Source organism: Ochotona princeps, chromosome 15 (assembly GCF_030435755.1).
Source record: "Ochotona princeps isolate mOchPri1 chromosome 15, mOchPri1.hap1, whole genome shotgun sequence".
NCBI lineage: Eukaryota > Metazoa > Chordata > Mammalia > Lagomorpha > Ochotonidae > Ochotona > Ochotona princeps.
In genome coordinates, this window is record NC_080846.1 from 7,514,588 (window position 1) to 7,533,803 (window position 19,216).

General features: G+C 55.4%; 1 protein-coding gene across 2 annotated transcripts; it reads left to right on the forward strand.

Annotated features, from left to right (window-relative positions):
- Positions 1-7,012: 7,012 nt before the first annotated feature.
- Positions 7,013-17,913, forward strand: EIF3D (eukaryotic translation initiation factor 3 subunit D). 2 transcript variants are annotated; one of them, XM_004589544.4, is made up of 15 exons: positions 7,013-7,154; positions 8,699-8,831; positions 9,034-9,079; positions 9,662-9,798; positions 10,317-10,402; positions 10,845-10,917; positions 12,152-12,264; positions 12,803-12,935; positions 13,335-13,482; positions 13,638-13,768; positions 14,403-14,488; positions 14,589-14,718; positions 16,842-16,984; positions 17,068-17,351; positions 17,770-17,913. In XM_004589544.4, exons 2-15 carry the CDS (start codon positions 8,709-8,711, stop codon positions 17,781-17,783), a joined length of 1,647 nt encoding a protein of 548 aa, XP_004589601.1. In that variant the 5' UTR covers positions 7,013-7,154; positions 8,699-8,708; the 3' UTR covers positions 17,784-17,913. The 2 variants fall into 2 exon arrangements, with proteins under 2 accessions (XP_004589601.1, XP_058529774.1); XM_058673791.1 differs by having other exon boundaries at positions 17,776-17,913.
- The last annotated feature ends 1,303 nt before the right edge of the window (positions 17,914-19,216 follow it).

The window sequence follows — 19,216 nt, forward strand, 5'->3', positions numbered from 1 at the left end:
CAATAGCCAGTGCTAGGCCAGGCCTAAGTCAGGAACCTGGCACTCAGTCCTGAATCTCCCATGTGGCTGATAGGGACTCGTACTTGAGCCATCACCTGCTGCCTTCTGGGGAAAGCCCCAGCTGGGACTAGGACCAATGCAAAGTGATCGTGGGGCATGGATGTCTCAAGCAGCTTTTTGGTTGTTTACATTATTACTGCATTTTCATTTGAGAGAGACAGTAACCATTTGCTGCTTCTCTCCCCAGCTGCCCACAATGACCAGGGCTAGACCGAGACCAAAGCCCAAAGCTGGAAGCTGCACCCAGGTCTCCCAGTTGAGAGCCATCCGCACTACCTGCCCAAGATGTGTATCAAGAAGCTGCAATCAGGAGGTAGAACCGGGACTTGAACCTACATACTTCAACGTTGGATGCAGGTGCCCACCTCTAGCATACCGAGTGCTAGAGACTCCTCTTCCCAACTTCCCATGTGTCCCAGTGCTTGGCCAAGTTCTCAGCACCTTAGCAGGGACTGCTGGGAGCAGGAAGGAAAGAAGTCCCTGGGACATGACATTGACCAAGAGCTAGAAACTGGGTAAAGAACAGAGGAGCCATCCAAGCAGAGACAAGAGCTGGTCGGGAGGCCCTGGGGATGCAGCCATTAGAAGATGTGGACAGAGAAGTGGCTCCAAGAAGATGCCCAGGGCAGCAGCGTCAGCAGCTCCTCAGCCCCTGCCAGCTGACAGCACAGAGGTGCCTGGAAGATCACAAAGAGGAGGCTCATGAGAACCTGTGAAAGCAGGGAGGCTCAGGCGGGACACTGCTGGGAACATTTCTGGAGTTGGGAAGAAGTGGGAGGGTCATTTTGATAGACTTCTGAGCGGGAGGCACAGCAGAACAGAGATCCTGGGGCTATTTATCAAAAAAAAAAAAAAGAGGCCTGTCTGAAAAAAAAACCCTGGCCTGTCTGAACCTTATTTTACCAGATGTAAAGCTGATATTACAATATTGTAGTCATGAGGCTCAAATGAACTCAGGACTTTGTCGCATACACTGTCATGCTAAAGCAAGCCATTATTCTTCATAACAAGAAGCCATTCAGGGGCCAGCACTGACAATGAATATTTTATTTTAATTTTTTTTTATTTCAATTTTCTTTTTAATATTGTTTACACAGTTGAGAGAGAAACATACCAATGTGGGCCTCTGATTGGAGTGGGGAGGCCAAGTATGGAGGAAGGTGGGAGGAACAAATTTCCAGGTTGTTTTCTTCCTCTATCCACAGGGAAAGGGAGGGGGCACTCCTTGCTGTCAAACTACATCAGCACCCATCCCTGATTATGCCTTAGAGATTCCGGTGTGGGGAAAAGTATTCTGAGGGTTACTGGAGTGGTTTTGATAGTTCTGAAATGTTGTTGGTTTTGTTGCTCCAGAGTTGAGAAAATCTTTCCAAGGTCTACTGACTGGCCAAGTCCACCTTAGCGCATCCACAGCCCCAGACACTTGCTGCAAAGCTTGGCCAGGAAAACTGTCCAACCTGTCCTACTTTTCATCCTGTGATGAGGCAGTCAATGTCCCCTGCTGGCTAAAATGGACTAGCCATAATGTCACCAGTGTTCATCTGGGCCTGATTTCCACTGCACAGCCATCACCAGCTGAGGAGGTGATGCAATCCAAGGTTGGACCACATATGTGATTTTCCCTGTGGTTGGAGTCTGAGTCCAGCAGTCTAGTTAGGCAGACTCCCAAGAAACCTCATCTGGAGTGTGCGCTAGTCAGTGCAGAGTCAGGCTTGGTTTGTCACCCACACCAACCAACACACATCCCAGTGGATGCAGCTTCCTGGTCATTCTGCCCAGCACCGTAAGTCACGCAAACTGACAGGGGCTACAGCCCAGCCCAGCCAGCCCACCACAGACCCGATCCTCACGCACACCAGTGGGTGCTGCAGCCTAGTCGGGGCCACCCCCAGTACTTCCACCTGGCCCATCCCTGCCCTGGTTTTTGAGTGTGCCAGCCTCTGCTGGGGCCTAGCCCACATCTCTGGCTCTTGGGCATGCCCATGGATGCTACAGCTTAGCTCAGCCTGCTCCGCCCCCAGACGTGGCCCTCACATACGCCAACAGGTGCTACCGCCTTGGTCATCCTGACCCATCCCCAGGCCTGGTTCTCATGCTCACCAGCAACAGGTACAGCCTAGCAGAAGAGTGCCCACAGTTCCCCTGCCAGGCATACTCAAAGCCCCAGATCTTGCCAGGGGGTACTGTGATCCAGCCTGACACTTGCCAGCTTGTGCTGTGACCTAGCCCAGCTGGCTCACACCCATCCTGGCTTTCTCTCACATCAGCGGATTCAGCAGCCTAGCTCACCTCAAGACCCAGCCCAAATGCTAGCTGATGGGTGCTGCAGCCTTGCCCAAACCAGCCCCCCCAGTCCCAGCTCTGAGACTCAACAGTGGAAGCAGCTGCCTAGCAAAGGAGTCCCGGAAGTTCCCCAGGGGAGCTATGGGGTAGTCTGAGATAGCCTGCTCTCAGGCTCAGCATTCAACAGCAGGTGCAGCAGCCTGGTCCAGCCTGCCCCACTACCAGCACCAGCCCACATGTGAACTCACAAGTGTTGTGGTCCAACCCAGTTGGGTCTGCATCCTGTCCTGGCTCTCATTCGTGCCAGAACGTGCTGTGGACCTGCCCAGCCCACCTGCAGACCTGACTTACACATATGCCAATAGGTGCTGTAGTCCAGTCTGGTCTGGCCTGCTCCTAACCCCGCTCTCATGCGCTTAATCAGTGAGAGCTGTGTCTAGGAGGAGAGTTCCCCAGCTCTTCTACCTCTAACCCACTCGGTCTTCGTTTCCTCACCTATTCATGAGTACAGTGGTCTAGTCTGTGGAAGACTCTAAAAGTTGTTCCTCCCCTGTCAAACTGTCAAACATGCTCAACTGCTCCCACTCCAATACAGTGCCAGAACCCCTTCCTCGGGCTATCCCCCTACACACCTGGGGGCCGGGGTGGCATATCCCAGCCCAGTATTCCCTGTCTTCCTCACATATTCTTTAAAAAATTAAGGTGAACAATAAGAAAAAGCAACTATGCTGGCATACTGGTATAATTAACACAAATTTGGCTTTAAGCAGGCCAAGAATGCCCACCAGCTACTGGCTGCTTTTCTCCCAACATTGTAACACTTGCCTAGATACAAGGCAACAATAAGGGATACTTTTTTTAAGTTATTCTTTTGTGCAGCTACACACTAGAAGGAGCGGACTGTAGAGGAAAGGGCCTAGCAGCGTTTCTGGCTGGAGTGTCACATTTCAGATTTGACACTTCCAACTCCCTACATACTCTAAGAACCTCCTGGGCATGTTCTGCATACCGAGTACTGTGTACCGAGCACTGTGTGGGGCCCTGAGAGTTCACCCAGAAATCACAGGGACCCACGCTATGGAGACTCAGAGTGTGGTTCAGGGATGGTGGGGAACTTGGTAACAGATGAAGGTGGGGTAGCAGATGCCAAGGACACACGGACGAGGAAGCCTGGCATCAAAGGGCACTCATGCCTCCCACACCCAAATTCCAAGCACTCACCTATGGCAAGCACCATTGCTGGTGCTGGAGACACAAGAGGGAACAAGACATGGAAGTTTCCACCCATCAAGAGACAAGCAGACCAACCAGCCTAATGACGCTCAAGCAAGGAAAACATGAATGGGCCATGCAGGTCACTTGGGAGCCCAATGGCTGCCCAGGGGCTTGACCCAGACCAGCTCCCCCTCAGGGCTGAAAGGGGAGGATAGCACAGCACTGTGGAGAGAAGGCACTGAGCTGCTTTATGCCCTCAGCATAGCTCCAGGCACATGGCCAGCTCAGCCAAGCCCGGAGAAGGAAGGAGGGCAGAGTGAGGCTGCTGGAAGCCTGGGCAGGGGTGCAGCTGGAGGGCAGGAAGTGGCTGCGTAAGGAAGACTTATGCTCACACCACAAGAGGAGCTTCCCCTCAGTTCAGCAGGGCCAAGGATGGGATTATTCTTGGGGTGGAGGTGAGCCACTCAGGATTTGTATTAAATTCCTGTGTCTTCACCTTTTAAAAAAAATGCTGAGAGGCACTGATTGAAAAAACATACATCCCTCTTCTGGCTCACCCCCAAATGCCCACAATGACCAGGACAGCATCCGGCTGAGTCCAGGAGCCAGCCACTCCATGGGGGTCTCTCATGTGAGTGGCAGAGACCCAAGGTCTTGGGTCATCATTGCCACCTCCCAGGGTCTGCACTGGCAGGAAGCTAGGATTCATACCACAGCCAAGACTGACACCCAGGCAACCCAACCAGGGACACAAGCAAACTATGCAGCAGCTAACCCGCTATGCCAAACAACTGCCCCCACGGAGCTCGGGGGTAGCGGGGTTGGGGGCACATGTTTTGCTTTAATGTAAAGGCAAATGATTTTGGCTACTGCATGAGAGAGAGAGGCAGCGAGGTTGTCACCTGGGAGGAAGACATCTACCCAAGCCCAGGAACCTGCACCTGAGAAAAGAGTCTTTCACTCTCTGGGGGGTGGGCAGGCACATCTGGGCCAAAAAATGGGAAAGATGATTAAACTCCAACCCAAGAGAGGCTGCAGCAGATGGCCTGTGGGTCCACAGCAAAACAGAAACGCATGCCAAGCAAGTCAGCAGAAACGCATCTCCAAAATTCACTACTGATCTCATCCTAACTGAATGCAGTGAGGCGCCCAGGAGAGTGGGCTCAACTCATTTCCGCATCTAATTCTCCCAGAACTCTACTTATTCCACAACAGATACGTGCCACCAGGTGCTGTTCCAGGTACCAAGAAGTCCTATCCTTAGAGAGCTGACACTCCACAGAGGAAGGCAGAGCCCCAACCCAGAAAACTATCCCAGAGAGTGATGAGTACCAAGGAGACAGATTGAGATAACAGGGAGGGACAGAAGCAGGAGCAGGAGCACCAGGTACAAGGGTCAGCAAAGACTCCTGTTTTGGAGAGACCCAGATGACGGGACCGAACCAGCCTGGCTCGATCTTGGTGGGGAGAGTGTTCCAGAAAAAAGAAACTATAAGTTGGGGAGGGGGCTCTCCTAAGAGGGAGACGAGCTCAGGGTAAGATATAAATGGCAGGCAGAGGGAGACCACAGGAAGATATCCATGTCTCACACCAGGCATATTAACAGGAAGCTGCTAGAAGGGGCTAGAAGGTTCCACAGGCTGTTCTGACCACTATGTGCAGCAGGTACTCTAGAAGAGCAAGTGTGGCCAGGCGTGAGATGGAATGGGGTCTACAGCAGTACAACAAAGAGGACGCAGCAGACAGCAGAAAGTGGGGAGAGAGAAAGGGCTCCATGGCTGAGGACCCCAAGGCTTGGCAGTGAGCCCAGACCCTCGGCACAAATCAGAAAGACTGAAAGATGAGCGGAGTGGGAGAGAACACATGGAAACGGATGTGCTTTACTGGGTCTTAGAGTTGCTGAGTTGCCTGTTTATGTAACAAGACGCAGCCTTACTCAACCAGCTATTTAATCATTCTCAATTCACAGATGAATAAGCAGGTGCCGAAAGGTCAAACCACCAGGCCAAGTTCACCACACTGATAAGTGAAACTACCAGGGTGGAATTTATTTCCACACAGATTTTCAAAAAAGATTTATTTATTGGAAAGAGAAAAAAGTCTTCCCTGCAACGGTTCACTCCCCAAACAGCCACACCAGCCTTCTCGGGACTGTAACGCAGCCAGGAGGCTGGAGCTCCAACTGGGCCTCGCACACGGACGGCAGGGTCCACACACATGGACCTTCCCAGGCACATGAGCAGGGAGCTGGGTGCGAAGTGGAGCTGCCAGCTGAACTAGCACTGACATGGCACCCCAGCTTCCCAAGTGGGTGGTTAAATGTGTGGCGCCAGCCCCCTTCCTACACTGACATACCCTCACAACCACATCTGCCACCTCCAGCTTACAGAGAACCTGAAGCCATATAGCCAGGGAGTGGCAGGGCCTAGACCTTAGATCTGCCTCCTAACAGTTACTGTCCGATGAAGGCGACAGACCGAGACCCCAACAATGAAACCTAGGAGGGTAAGTACAGCAGGTCTGGGGGTGAACTAAAATCAGGCCCCCCAGACTCTCTTTCAAGGCCTGCAAATCCCCCAGGGCCTACTGCTGTGGCATGGTGGGTTGGACTGCAACCTGAAGCCAGCATTCTACATGAACACCAGTTTTGGCCCCGGCTGCTCCACATGCGATCCAGCTCCCTGCTAATGCCTCTGGGAAAGCAGCAGAGGATGGCCCCTAGTCCTGGGGCCCCACGCGGGAGATCAGAATGCGGTCTGCCGCAGCCTCCTCCGTCATAGCTCCTTGGGGAGGGAACCAGCCAATGGAGGACCTCTCTACCCCTCTCTGCCTTTCAAATAAACAAATGAAAGGAAGGGAGGAAAGAAAGAAACAGGAAAAAAAATCCCAGGAAAGATCCTCGGGAGGGAGAGCCGCTGGCAGTCCGCGTGACTGTCCACTGTGAGACTCGGCGGTTCCTTAAAATCAGCTACTAAAATACAGAGTCCTCCTAGCAGGCACCGAATCTGAGTAACCATCGATGGATATGGAACCTGGAATTTGGGGATTTATTTGTTTATTTAACTTAGCGCTGGAAAAATCTGACAGAATCAACTTTACTCTAACCTGGCAGCCACCCCGTAAAGCAGCGGTCTGAACCGCGCAGGTCCCGGCTGTGAAACAGGTGGGAGTGACCAAGGCAGCCGAAGACGCCCCAGCTGCCTGAGCACCCGACCCGGCGCTGGACCGCAGGCCACGGGGGACTCGGCGAGACCGTCAGCTGTTCCCCAGGCTCCGGCCGCCACGTTTCCTTCGCGAACACCGTTCCGTGGGCGTGCCCGGATGCTGCCTGACGTCACCGTGCCCAGAGCCAACCGAGGCCACCGCCCCTAGAGCAGTGACGCACATCCGGGTGTGCTTCCTTTTACGGCTCGGCGCTCTTCCGCCGGATCCTGGGAAAGCCTGAGCGCACTTTACGACAGCGGCGCCCCGGTTTACGGCACCGGCAGCTGCGCGCGCAAGGTTCTCTCCTTTCTCGGTTTCTCCGAGCGCGGGGACTGTTGCTGTGTCCGGCCCGGATCATCTGTCACCATCCGGGCCGGTGGAGGCCGTTGCAGGTGAGTGGCGCGTCTCGTGGAGTCCTGCGGAGCTTTGGAGCCCGCTCGAGCTAGTCTCGGCCTTTGGGGGTCCTCCCGGAAGAGGGGTCTCGCGTCCTTTCGTACCGTCGCTGCTCTTCCACTGGGCGGGGCAGCAGTCCGGATTTCGGGGGTCCCCAGGCCCGGCGCGGTTTAGGGGGTACGGGGTATGGCTTGGTGCATGAGGTCTCGAATGCGAGGCTCAGTGATCACGAACTGGACGGATCTGATTCTGTCGCTTTAACTCAGATGGGCCCCAGGTTGCTGCTCCCAGAGTATTGAGGAGTTGTGAAGTTTAGCGGGGTTCGGTGCCTGCTAGGAGGACTCCACAGCCCGAGGTGGGAGGCGAGGGCGGGTGGGTTTAACTCTGATCCGGTGCCTGCCGCCTAGTGGCCGCAGTGACTTTGGGGCACAGCAGCCTGTTAACCCCAGGACCCCCTGATTCCCCTGATTGGTGTGCGCTGCAGGCTGGCCACCTCTGCCCCCTGGGTCTGTTGACTTGTAAAGCTGACGGAGCCGAACTTCGTCAAAGACTGTGTGTTTGGGGACATGGTTGTGGAGTCATGTCTGGGGTGCTTACCGCCAGCTGTCACGCAGTGGAAAGAAAGCTGGATTTAAAATGTTGGGGGGCCATGGGAGTTTGCGTGCTGGAGGGTCTCTCTCCGTAAATGCGCTGAGCCCCTACCCCTTTTCTGCCTGCCTCCAGTAGCTGACGTTGAGTTCAGACTTTGGGGTGGGGGCGTGCGTCCACAGAGCCCTTGGTTGTAACTGTCCTGTGAGGAGCTGCAGCCTCAGGGAGCCTACGGCTTCTGGCTACTCGAGCCATATGGTGACTTCAGGCAGTTTCTTGTCTGGGAAGTGGGGTGGCGCCAGCCTGCCACCTCGCTGGCTGGGTGGAAGGATTCAGTGGGTTACTCCGCGGTGGGTTGCTACCTGGTGACGTTGGTGAGAGTGAAGCTGTCAGCTAGTTCAGGCCTGAGGTCTGTGCTGACCCCCGGGGCCTTCACACGAATGTGTCGCCAGGCTCTGGCCACCTGCCCAGCACACAGGCATTGCGCCATGACAAAAAATCGGAAGGACAGGAAGGGGGGACTTGAACCTCTATGTGTGGGAATCAGAACAGTCACAGTGCGTTTCTGTGTGTGAATGGACAAGGCCTAGACACAGGTCACCTGACAGCGGATTCTTGCTCATCTTTTGGGGCTGAGGGAAGCTGCTGTGTGTGCCAGAGTGATTGTTGTAGGTGAAAAGATGTTAGTCTGAGCTGTGGGAGGTACTGAGTTCAGGAAACATCATTACTGCACGTGACGCTTGTCCCGCCAGCTGCCATTGGCTGCCGTATTGTACTCGCAGCCGTCCCAGAGGTGTCTCAGGGAACTCATGGCAGAGGGTAAGTCAGCAGTTTGGGTGAGTTTTGGGAACCTTGAAGTCACAGGTACCCCCCAGTGGAGGAGCCCGGTTTGTCAGGCGTGTTTTTCCTTCTCGCATCTGTGTGCCTCTGCTGAACGTTATTTGCATTTTTGAAGGTCTTAGAAGATGGCGAAGTTCATGACGCCGGTGATCCAGGACAACCCCTCGGGCTGGGGTCCCTGTGCTGTGCCTGAGCAATTTCGGGACATGCCCTACCAGCCCTTCAGCAAGGGGGACCGGCTTGGAAAGGTATGTGCGTGCCCAATGGCCGGAGTTGGAGTCCGCACACTGGGGCCGCTCCCAGGGGTCTTGTAGAAGGGTTGTGAGCCCTGGAAGCACAGGCAAGCCGGCAACCTCCAAGGGCACTGTGAGCCCCGCCTGATGCTTTTCCGGGCTGCGTCCTGGGCGGTGCGCTTGGCCTGAGCACTCCCCTTCTTGTCGGCCCTCACAGGTCGCGGACTGGACAGGGGCCACCTACCAAGACAAGCGGTACACGAGTAAGTGCTCTTCCCTCCACAGCGGAACTCGGGGGACGTTCTAGAGCATTCTGGAATGGGGATGAAATGCCAGCAAGTCCTGCTTCTTAGGGATGTGTTGTGGAGTGTGGACAGTAAGCACATCTTAGGCAGGAGTGCTGCTGTTGAACAAGAGCAAGAGCTGGCCTGCTGTGGTACAGTCACACATGCACACACACTTTAGGCCTGTGAACTCCAGGCTCACAGTCTCTGATTTTCAGGGCTGTGGAGGGAGGGGGTGGGGAAGTAAGGCTTGGTGGAAAGGTTTCTTCCCTGGTCACGAGTGGGTGCCAGTGGGAGGAGTGTGGTGTGGTCCCTGCGATGGGGCTGCCCCTTGCCCAGTGGTGGCACCGCACCCCTGAGGGCTGTGTGCCCTTCTGGCTTCCCACCTGGGGAGGGTGAATAGGCCATGGTGCCTTCTGCAGAGCAGAGCTTCCCAGACATGCATGTGCGTGTGAGCCGCTTGAATTGCGAGTTCTGGTTTGAGGGACCTGTGCAGCAGGGCTCAGGCCGCACTGGAGAGAAGTTTCAGCTCAGCCAACATGCTGTTCCCTCTGCCTTCAGATAAGTACTCGTCTCAGTTTGGGGGTGGCAGTCAGTATGCCTACTTCCACGAGGAAGACGAGACCAGCTTCCAGCTGGTGGACACGGCGCGCACGCAGAAGACTGCCTACCAGCGGAACCGGATGCGCTTTGCACAGGTGGGCCGAGACTAGCAGCTGGCACCTGCTGCTGAACAGGCTAAATTCTAAAGAGAGGGCAGCCCATTGTCGCTGCTTGGTGACACCTGTGCTCTGTCCAGGGCGCATTTCAGCAGTTCAGCTTGTTATCAGTTGGGCATTAGGATGTCTTAGCTCTGCTCCCTGAAAGACAAGGTGCGCTCTGTCTGAACTCCTGAAGTGTGCCTGCAGCCTCGCTTCATTGCTGCATGCAGGCTTTATTATGTAGCCGGTCCAGTTGGGCTGCATCTCATTACATAGAGAGGCAATCCTGACGCGCTAGTAAAATCCAGTGCATGTGCTTTGATGAAGATTCTGTGGTGGAAACACACATCGGAAACACACATCTGAGCCAAGCCCAAGTACGTTCTCATGCCGAAGCCCCCTCAGAGTTTAGTCCCTAGGTACGCTAGCACATGTGCCAGGTGTCAGGCCTGAGGCTGGGCCTCTTGTTTGCACGTGGCCGAAATCTGTCCTCACCTGTTTTTTCCTCCACGCAGCGGAACCTCCGCAGAGACAAGGATCGGCGGAACATGCTGCAGTTCAACCTGCAGACCCTGCCTAAGAGCGCCAAGCAGAAAGAGAGGTGAGCACCTGCCACCCTCCCTCAAACCCCGGGGCAGAGCAGGAGACAGTGTCTTCCCCCAATGCACCCACAAGACTCCCTGAGCCAGTAACACCACCTGTCCAGCTTGCCTTTCCCATGGGCCTGCTCAGGCTGCTGCCCGAGGGCCAGGACTAAGTGCGCGTAGGTGTACATGCTGAAAGGAAACGGGGGCCCAGCTCCCAAGGACTGAGTGGCACAGTGGCACAGCAGCCACTGTCGCCAGGTGGGGCAGCTATGGGCAGTCACTGTAGGCGGGTAAGGGGACCTGGCTGGCGTGCACCTGTTGGGCTGTTCTTTTCGCAGAACGCCCATTTCTGGGAGTTGAGAAGCCCACAGTAAAGTCGCAGCTTTGCTCTGCCTCAGAGCAGAGAAGGCCGTGCCCTTGAGCAGCTATCGTGAGATCACACCTTCTGTCTTTCAGAGAACGAATACGGCTGCAGAAGAAGTTCCAGAAGCAATTTGGAGTGAGACAGAAATGGGACCAAAAATCACAGGTAGGCTTTGCATACCAGGACTGGAATTGGTTCTGTTTGCCTTTTGAATTACTTTATGGAGATATATTGAAGTTTTTTCCTGTTTTCGGAGTTTTGCTAGTGTTCAGCCCACTTTCATATCCTGATGGAAGCCTGTACCTCACAGCACTTCCTGCTCCTCCCCCGCCTTGGGCAGCGTGGTCCATCTTCTGTCGCTGGGTTTTCCTGCTCTGGATGTTTCTTGAAGATTTATTTATTTTTGTTGGAAAGCCAGATATACAGAGAGAAGGAGAGACAAAGATCTTCCGTGTGCTGGCTCATTCCCCAAGTGGCCTCAATGGCTGGAACTGAGCTGAGGTGGTCTGAAGCCAGGAGCTTCTTCCAGGTCTCCACGTGGGCCTAAGGTGCCAAGGCTTTGGGCCATCCTCTACTACTTTCCCAGGCCACAAGCAGGGAGCTGGATGGGAAGTGGAACAGCCGGAACACAAACTGGAGCCCATATGGGATCCCTTGCTTGCAAGGCCAGGATTTAGCCATTGGCTAAGGCGCCAGGCTTGAGTCCCACAGTGTGAGACAATGTAATGTTTTTTGTTTTTTTGTTTTTTGTATCTTAGGAGGTTTATTCCAATGGAGCAGGAACAGGGTAGGAGTGGTGAAGATCAGGAAAGAAGAGGAGAGAAGAGAGAGGAGAGAGAAGAGAGACAGAGACCAGAGAAGGAGGGATAAGAGAGCAAGCCACACCTGGGGGAGCCTTTTTGTCTGCCAGGTTTAGGGGGTGGGGATTGGGAGGGATTGAGGGCAGGCCCCAGGGGATTAGTGCCTGGGGATGATTGGTGAGTGGGCAGGGTTGGGGGAGACAATGTAATGTTTATGTGACCAGTGCCTTCTGGTTAACATGTTTCCAAGGTCCATCCACACTGTAGCCTGTGCTGGTCTTTTATTCCTTTCTGTTGTTACACAGCACTGCACTCTCACAGCCTGGCTGTTGCGGGCGGCAGGGAGATGTGTCTTTCTCTACTTTTCAAATAAATACATTTGTAAAGAATACCACAAAGAAGCTGCTGCACGTGCCCATATGGGTATAGTCCCATTATTTTTGAACTGTCCTATGGAGGCCAGGATTCAGGGGTTCTGTCTTCTGAAATAGCCAGCACTTAAGTGTCATGCATGAGAGCCCTCAGGCTCTCCACCTGTCTTTGGCTTGTGTGTCACGTGAGCTGTGTGTAATAACTTTCCACGGATGGGTTGTCCACAGAAACCCCGGGACTCCTCGGTGGAAGTCCGCAGTGACTGGGAAGTGAAGGAGGAGATGGACTTCCCTCAGTTGATGAAGATGCGCTACTTGGAAGTGTCCGAGCCACAGGACATGTGAGTTGCATCCTGTCCCTCCCCGCTGCACACTCTGGTGCGTGGGTCAGCCCATGAGTGTGGCTCCGTAGTAGGGGTTAGCACTTCCAAAGCGTTCACACAGACACCACATGGGAGTAACAGACCATTGGAGAGAGCAGAACGACACTGGCTGACGTGAAACCTCAGGTTTCCTTCATGTCCCTGGTCCCCTGAGCAGAGGAGGAGTAACAGTAAGCAAGATACCTTGCTTTTGGACAGAGATGGGTAAGGAAGAAAACAGAACAATTGGCTGAAGCTGAGCTCCAGGTTTCTGCCAGTTCCCTGGCATCCTGAGCAAAGAAGTTAGGAAGCTGGCTTGAAGAATCCCTGGGAAAGAGCCCTTGGCTCACAGGGCAAGGAGCCAGAACTAGCTCCGTGAGGAGCCGGAGTGTCAGAAGGCAGCCCTCACGCATGCTCTGCTCTGCTATGCCCTTGCTGCTGGATAAGCCCCCATGTTCATGGTTCTGAGGGCGGGACCCTCCTCAGCTTCACCCTGACTGTGGCTGCTCTCCTGCAGCGAGTGTTGCGGGGCCCTGGAGTACTACGACAAAGCCTTCGACCGTATCACCACGCGGAGCGAGAAGCCACTGCGCAGCATCAAGCGCATCTTCCACACCGTCACCACCACAGATGACCCTGTCATCCGCAAGGTGGGCCCCTCCCTGGGATCGGGACTGTGGCCGTGGAATGGAGCCATCACGTACCTCTTCTGAGTGACAGTAAAGGTGGAGGCAGCTGGGACGTGGGTGTGTGAAGCGGTGCCTGGCTCAGGCCCTGCTGCGCTTCATCTCTGGTGCCTTAGCTTTCCCGTCTCCAGAAGGGGCAACTTGTATGTGCCATGCCTCCCAAGGGGCTTGGGTTAGTGCATTGTGAAGCAATTGCTCCAGCAGGTGCTCCAGGCAGCTGGGGTCTGCCGTGGCCTGTCAGCCGACTTTACCTGGGAGAGGCAGGGCTTGTGACAGGCAGGGATCCATGTCATGAGCAAAGGGGTCTTTTTCCATCAGTGGGAATGAGCAGTTAGACTTCACAATGCCTTGTCTTCATTGCAGCTGGCAAAAACCCAGGGGAACGTGTTCGCCACAGATGCCATCCTGGCCACACTCATGAGCTGCACCCGCTCTGTGTACTCCTGGGACATTGTGGTCCAGCGAGTCGGCTCCAAGCTCTTCTTTGACAAGCGGGACAACTCGGACTTCGGTGAGGAGCTTGTCCCGTTGTCCCACTGTGTCACGGAGCCGGCAGCTCTCAGAAGACAGCCTGTGTGCTGTGGCTTGCCACATCTCCCCAGGGTGCTGTGCATGTTGCTAGGGATGCCCTTGCCCAGGCGGGTGACAGGGCCACCACTTTTGCAGACCTGCTGACCGTGAGCGAAACAGCCAACGAGCCACCTCAGGATGAAGGAAACTCCTTCAACTCGCCCCGCAACCTGGCCATGGAAGCTACTTACATCAACCACAACTTCTCCCAGCAGTGCCTGCGGATGGTGAGCACCCAGGCACCCACTCACATGTGGCCTGCTGGAGCTTGTGTTTGGGCTGGGGTCCAGGGAAAGTGGGGCTGCACAGGACAGGTGGGATCTGGCCCCATAGCAGAGGCATTTCAGGCGTGGGCTGTGCAGTCAGTCTGACTTTGAGCCCCACGTTCCACCAGTTAACAATTTTGTGCCCTCCAGCATGTTTCTTGTAAAATTACAGCACACAAGGACTTGAAAAAGGTTGTGGAAAATTATCTAAACGGTGTTTATTTTGGTGCCAAAAAAATTGAAGTTGATGCATTTTCAACACATTTTCCATGCATGTCCTTGTATGCATGGATTTCAACTTTTTGCACCAAAATAGACTTACCTTTTAATTTGAGGTTCTCTCGTACTAGTTGGACTTGTCTCATGTGGATGTGTTAGAGCCTGTGTGCCCTGCTGTAGGTGGCGAGGCCCAGCAGCACACACAGGCGTCCCTTCCCTAGGAGCCCATTGTGTCAGGTGCTCGTTTGTGCTATGGAGTGGCACATTGACTGGGTGCCGATGTCAGGAAGGGTGATGGCCACCCCAGACCTATGGTGGGAGCTGTGACAGGCCACAAGGCCAGCCCTGCCTCCTGACACCTTCCCTGCCTCTGCAGGGGAAGGAGAGATACAACTTCCCCAACCCGAACCCGTTTGTGGAGGACGACATGGACAAGAATGAGATCGCTTCCGTGGCTTACCGGTATGGCCCTGTGGGCAAGAGCGCAGGCTGTGTCCTGGCTGGGGTGCTGGCTCTCAGATACGGGCTCTCACGTGACCCCATGCTTTCTGCTGCCTTGCAGCTACCGCAGGTGGAAGCTTGGAGACGACATTGACCTTATCGTCCGGTGTGAGCACGATGGTGTCATGACGGGAGCCAATGGGGAGGTGTCCTTCATCAACATCAAGACACTCAACGAGTGGGATTCCAGGGTGAGGCCCCCCGCCCCGACCCCGCTACCCTCCTGCTGCCACTGCAGTTAGGTTCCCTGTGGAGCCATGGGCAGCTGTGAGAGCTGCTGCTTCTGCCCTCATTATCCGGGTTTTGTTTTTGTTTGTTTCTTTGTTGTCCTTTGAGCTTTTTCTCCAGTTAGGTCTTTGCCAAGGTAGGGCATGTGTAGAACCACCTTCAGTCTCGAGAACTTTCCTGTGGCCCCATTCATCCGCCCAGTGGCTTCTGTGCCCTGGAAGCCCAGCAGCCCTTGCTGCCACCCTGCTCCCTGTCTGGCTCCTTCACTTGCTCAACTCAGAAGTGTTCGCTCAGAAGGGCTCCTGAGGGGCACCTTGCCAGGAGCTGTCACTCCAGGTGTCCTCCCTCGGGCTGGGCTCTGGACTGTGGGACTCTCACTCCTCAGACTGCCCCGGCCATGGGTGCTGCTCATGCTTCCTGTGGGAAGGGCAGCCTTGAGGCCCAGCCCTACCGAACGAGTCCTTCCGCCCCGAGCACCCGGGAAGCAGCGGGATTTGCTGCCGCTCTGCGTCCTGTCTCTGGGCTCCCCCCCACACACACACACACACACATACCTTGGCGCCATGTCTGTGCCCCTGCCCAACTCTCCCTGCCAGAAGCATTTCTTGTCATTTCTTTGGTTTTTTGGAAATAGCTTAGTGGAGTTTCCTTTGTTATTATTTCTTTATACAGCCTTGCTAAGTTAGCTTTGCTTCATAGCAGAAACAGCTGCTCTGGATGACACTGTGACCTCCACTGGCTCCTAGTTCCCGCAGTTCCTGTAGCTCCCGTGGCTCCCGTAGTTGTGCAGGCCTGAGCTCTATGCATTGTGGCCAGATTCTCTGCCATGGCAGAAGCTTCTGGCAACGCATCAGAATTGAACTCTCATCTGGATGTTCTGGAAGAAAACCCACTCCCAGGATCTTTCAGTTGTTGTCAGAGTTCAGTCCCTCTTGTCACCCGGCCCCCACAGGCCATTGTGTTCGTGGCCAGGCAGCAGCTCATGGGGTCTGGGATGTTCTGCCTCTGACCTCACTTCTGGGGTTCAGGCTTGTGAGAGAGTGCAGCCCACCCAGTATTCATCTGAAGGTCAGCCAATTTGGGGCCTACCCGTCCTATCATCATGGTAGCAGCAGCCCCTCGGGCCACAGGCTCCATCCACTGCCTAGGGGAGGGATTCCACAAGGGCAAGGGCACATTCTGTCTGCGCTCATCTCGGCTAGAAACTATACAAGGACTCAGCAGCTGACCTCTGGCCCGCAGCCATGGATGGCCTGCCACACCCCTTCCCGCCCAGCGTCCCACTCTGTCATTGCTGCCTGTGTCGGCCCGGAGCTCCCAGCCTCTCAGCCTCCTGTGCCCTGCCATCTTGCTGGGGGGTACAGTCCTCTCCTCGGTCCTGGAGGTCTCCACCATCCTCGCCCATGCTCAGGACCCCATTCATTAGCCTCCTGTCGCACCCTGATTCACTTCCTCTACTTGTCCCAAGCGCTACTTCCGTTGTGCATCCTGGTTTGGTGGAAGGCTCTGCCGTGCGGTTCATACAAGCGCTACAGGGCACGTTAAATGTGGAAAGAAATGGAGACGGCAGTCAGAATACACCTGCTTAGTGGTGTGGACTGAACTGCCTCACCAGAGGGACTCTGCGTGGTTCCTTTGGCCTCGGGCTGCCAGGAACCCAAGTTCAGGGGCCTTTGCTGTACATCCCCACCATCCCCTCGCCCAGGTGTCTGCCCCGCCTGCACACGGCATCAGTGCTGCTGCCCCACCCTGGCTGACCTTGCCTGTCCTTGCTACCAGAACTTCTGTCGCTATTGACCTGGCCGTGGTTGACTGCTTATGTCTGTGCCGCCATTCCTGCCTCAGCACCTGAGAGACACTCGCCTGTGCTCGTCGTGTGGAGCTGTAGTTAACATGTGGTGACCTCCCTGAGTAGGCAAGCTCTGACAGAGGGCTGCCATGGGCATACCGGCCATGGGGAGCTGTGTGAGGGCAGGGAGTCAGTCTTGGTTCCTAAAGTGTCTCCCAGTTTTAGGCTAGCAGATGCAGTTCCTTCTAGGCCCTCTGGCCCTGCCTTCGCGCCGTGACCAGGGCTCTCCTTCCATAGCATTGCAATGGCGTTGACTGGCGTCAGAAGCTGGACTCCCAGCGTGGGGCTGTCATTGCCACCGAGCTGAAAAACAACAGCTACAAGTTGGCGCGGTGGACCTGCTGCGCCCTGCTGGCAGGCTCCGAGTACCTCAAGCTTGGGTGAGCATCTGCCCAGGGGCTGGGCAGATAGGGGGGATCTGGTCCTGCCCCACCACCACTACTCACACCCCCTTCCCCGTTAGCTACGTGTCCCGCTACCACGTGAAGGACTCCTCACGCCACGTCATCCTGGGCACACAGCAGTTCAAGCCCAACGAGTTCGCCAGCCAGATCAACCTGAGCGTGGAGAACGCCTGGGGCATCCTGCGCTGCGTCATCGACATCTGCATGAAGCTGGAGGAGGGCAAGTACCTCATCCTCAAGGACCCCAACAAGCAGGTCATCCGCGTCTACAGCCTGCCCGACGGCACCTTCAGCTCCGACGAGGACGATGAAGAGGAGGAGGAGGAGGAGGAGGAAGAGGAAGGTGTGCAGTGACCTCCTCTTGGGGTCTGGGGCAATCCATGGCAGGCAGGGGAGCAAGCACTCTGGACACCGAGCACCATGACCCAGTTCACCAAGACCAGCTGTGCCGAGGCATGAGAGCAGCTTTACCTCGGGCCCCTGGAGTTCCTGCAGAGCCTTGGATGGCAGTAGAGATGTGGGGGGTGTGCTTCAGAGAAGCTTCTAGAATAAGGCAGCATCCGGGAAGGACTCTGGCAGGTCCTGAGTTTAGCTAGGTATTGCCCAGCCTAAGAGCTGCCGCACCTGAACCCTGATCAGCCCGCTGAGGCTTATTAGCTCGGGGTGGGGGGCAGGGATGCAGAGCACCCAGGGTTTGTAAAGGAAGGAGGCTGTCACTGCACACAAGCGTGGCTCATTTCCATCACCTTTGTGTCTTTCAGAGGAAGAAGCTTGAACCAGTGACGTGCGCCTGGAGGCCAGCTCCCCAGGCCTAAAGGGCCTTCGCGTGTGCAGCAACGGGGCTCTGGCGCCTGCTTCCTGGTGCTGGACAGATTGGAAAGGTGTAATAAAGCCCAAGTGTCGCAGCCCCTTGCTTGTCATCTGCCTGCACTCTCCAGGGAGCCTCAGGAGTCAAGCTCCTGTAGACTCAGTCCCCACAGCATGAGGGCCTGTGGGCTGCGCCCTCAGCTTCCTGTCTCAGAAGCAGTGGGACCTGGATCATCTGTAACCCTGAAGGGCATGTGGTACAGGCTGCGTCACTGCCTCAGAGCTGTTTGAGACACTGCCCGCTGGCCAGGGGTTGGGATGGTATGTTGTCTTCAAGCCCAACGTCCACAACAGCCACAGCTGGCCAGGTGTCAGGAGCAGTCTGGAGCTTTAGGGTAAACCACCTGCTGTAAGTGATAACGACTGGAAATGCTTCCTGTGAGCATCCAAGTGGTGGGAGTTAGGCTGCTGTGCAGATGGCTGAGCCTGGAGTAGCAAGTCTAGAGCCTTGGCCATTTAATCTAGCCGGAGGGCCAGGGTTCAGCTCCTGGCTCAAGCTCTTGGTTCCAGCGTCCTACTACTGAGAACTCTAAGAGGCAACCATGGTAACTGGAATAGCTAGGGTCCCGCTACCCACCTGGCTGAGTGACTAGGCCCTCTGGCTGTCCACCTACCCCCGCAACAGCAAGGCCATCGGGGGGGTGCTTGGGCACTCCTAAGATAGGCTGGTCTTTATTGTCATGGATACTGGAAAGAGCAAAAAGTATGCCTACGGAGTATGACAGGTCAGCAGTGTTAAAACATTCAAGTGGTGGGGCGGGTATTTTCAAGGCTGGACCAGTGTGCACTGAATCGGCCCTTGCAAGGCCGTGGCCTGATCCTGCAGGATTAACTGGGCAGGTGGGCAGGTGGGAATGACTTCAGGTATTCTCTAAAGCGAGTTACATTACCTTCCATCACTTTAGCTGTCGGTATGAGGCCAAACAGGCAGTGAGCGCACCCCGCCTCCCACAGGCCCAAACCAGCCCTGGCATCTGGGCCCTGCAGACCCCTAACTCCATGGCATGCCATACCAGCAAGCATGACTCCTTTACCTGCTCAGCCACCTGAGTCTTCCTTATAGCCTTAATTAACCAGTGAAAAGCACACACCGCTCCCCTTTGTAAGGGACTGCCTCACCTGTGTGGCTGGTCACCTGTAGACAAGAGCCAGCTCTCCCCTCCTCCCCTCCCCCCGCCAGAGGTATTCCCTGCAGTGGATAGGGGCTGTGGGAAGACCGGGGAAGCAGCTGGCACACCTTGACACAGAGGGCAGGGAAGGTTGCCCTCCCTGGGGCTCTTCTATGGAAGGAGATTTCAGCCATGCGAAGCTGGCAGAGCACCGAGTACTCTCCACGCTACC

Excerpts from the sequence above, each read along its gene's own strand:
- EIF3D (XM_004589544.4), top strand. The coding sequence starts at position 8,709 with ATGGCGAAGTTCATGACGCCGGTGATCCAGGACAACCCCTCGGGCTGG. Across the intron at positions 9,080-9,661 it reads CCAAGACAAGCGGTACACGA|ATAAGTACTCGTCTCAGTTT; the intron begins GTAAGTGCTCTT and ends CTCTGCCTTCAG. Across the intron at positions 13,769-14,402 it reads CCCAGCAGTGCCTGCGGATG|GGGAAGGAGAGATACAACTT; the intron begins GTGAGCACCCAG and ends CTGCCTCTGCAG.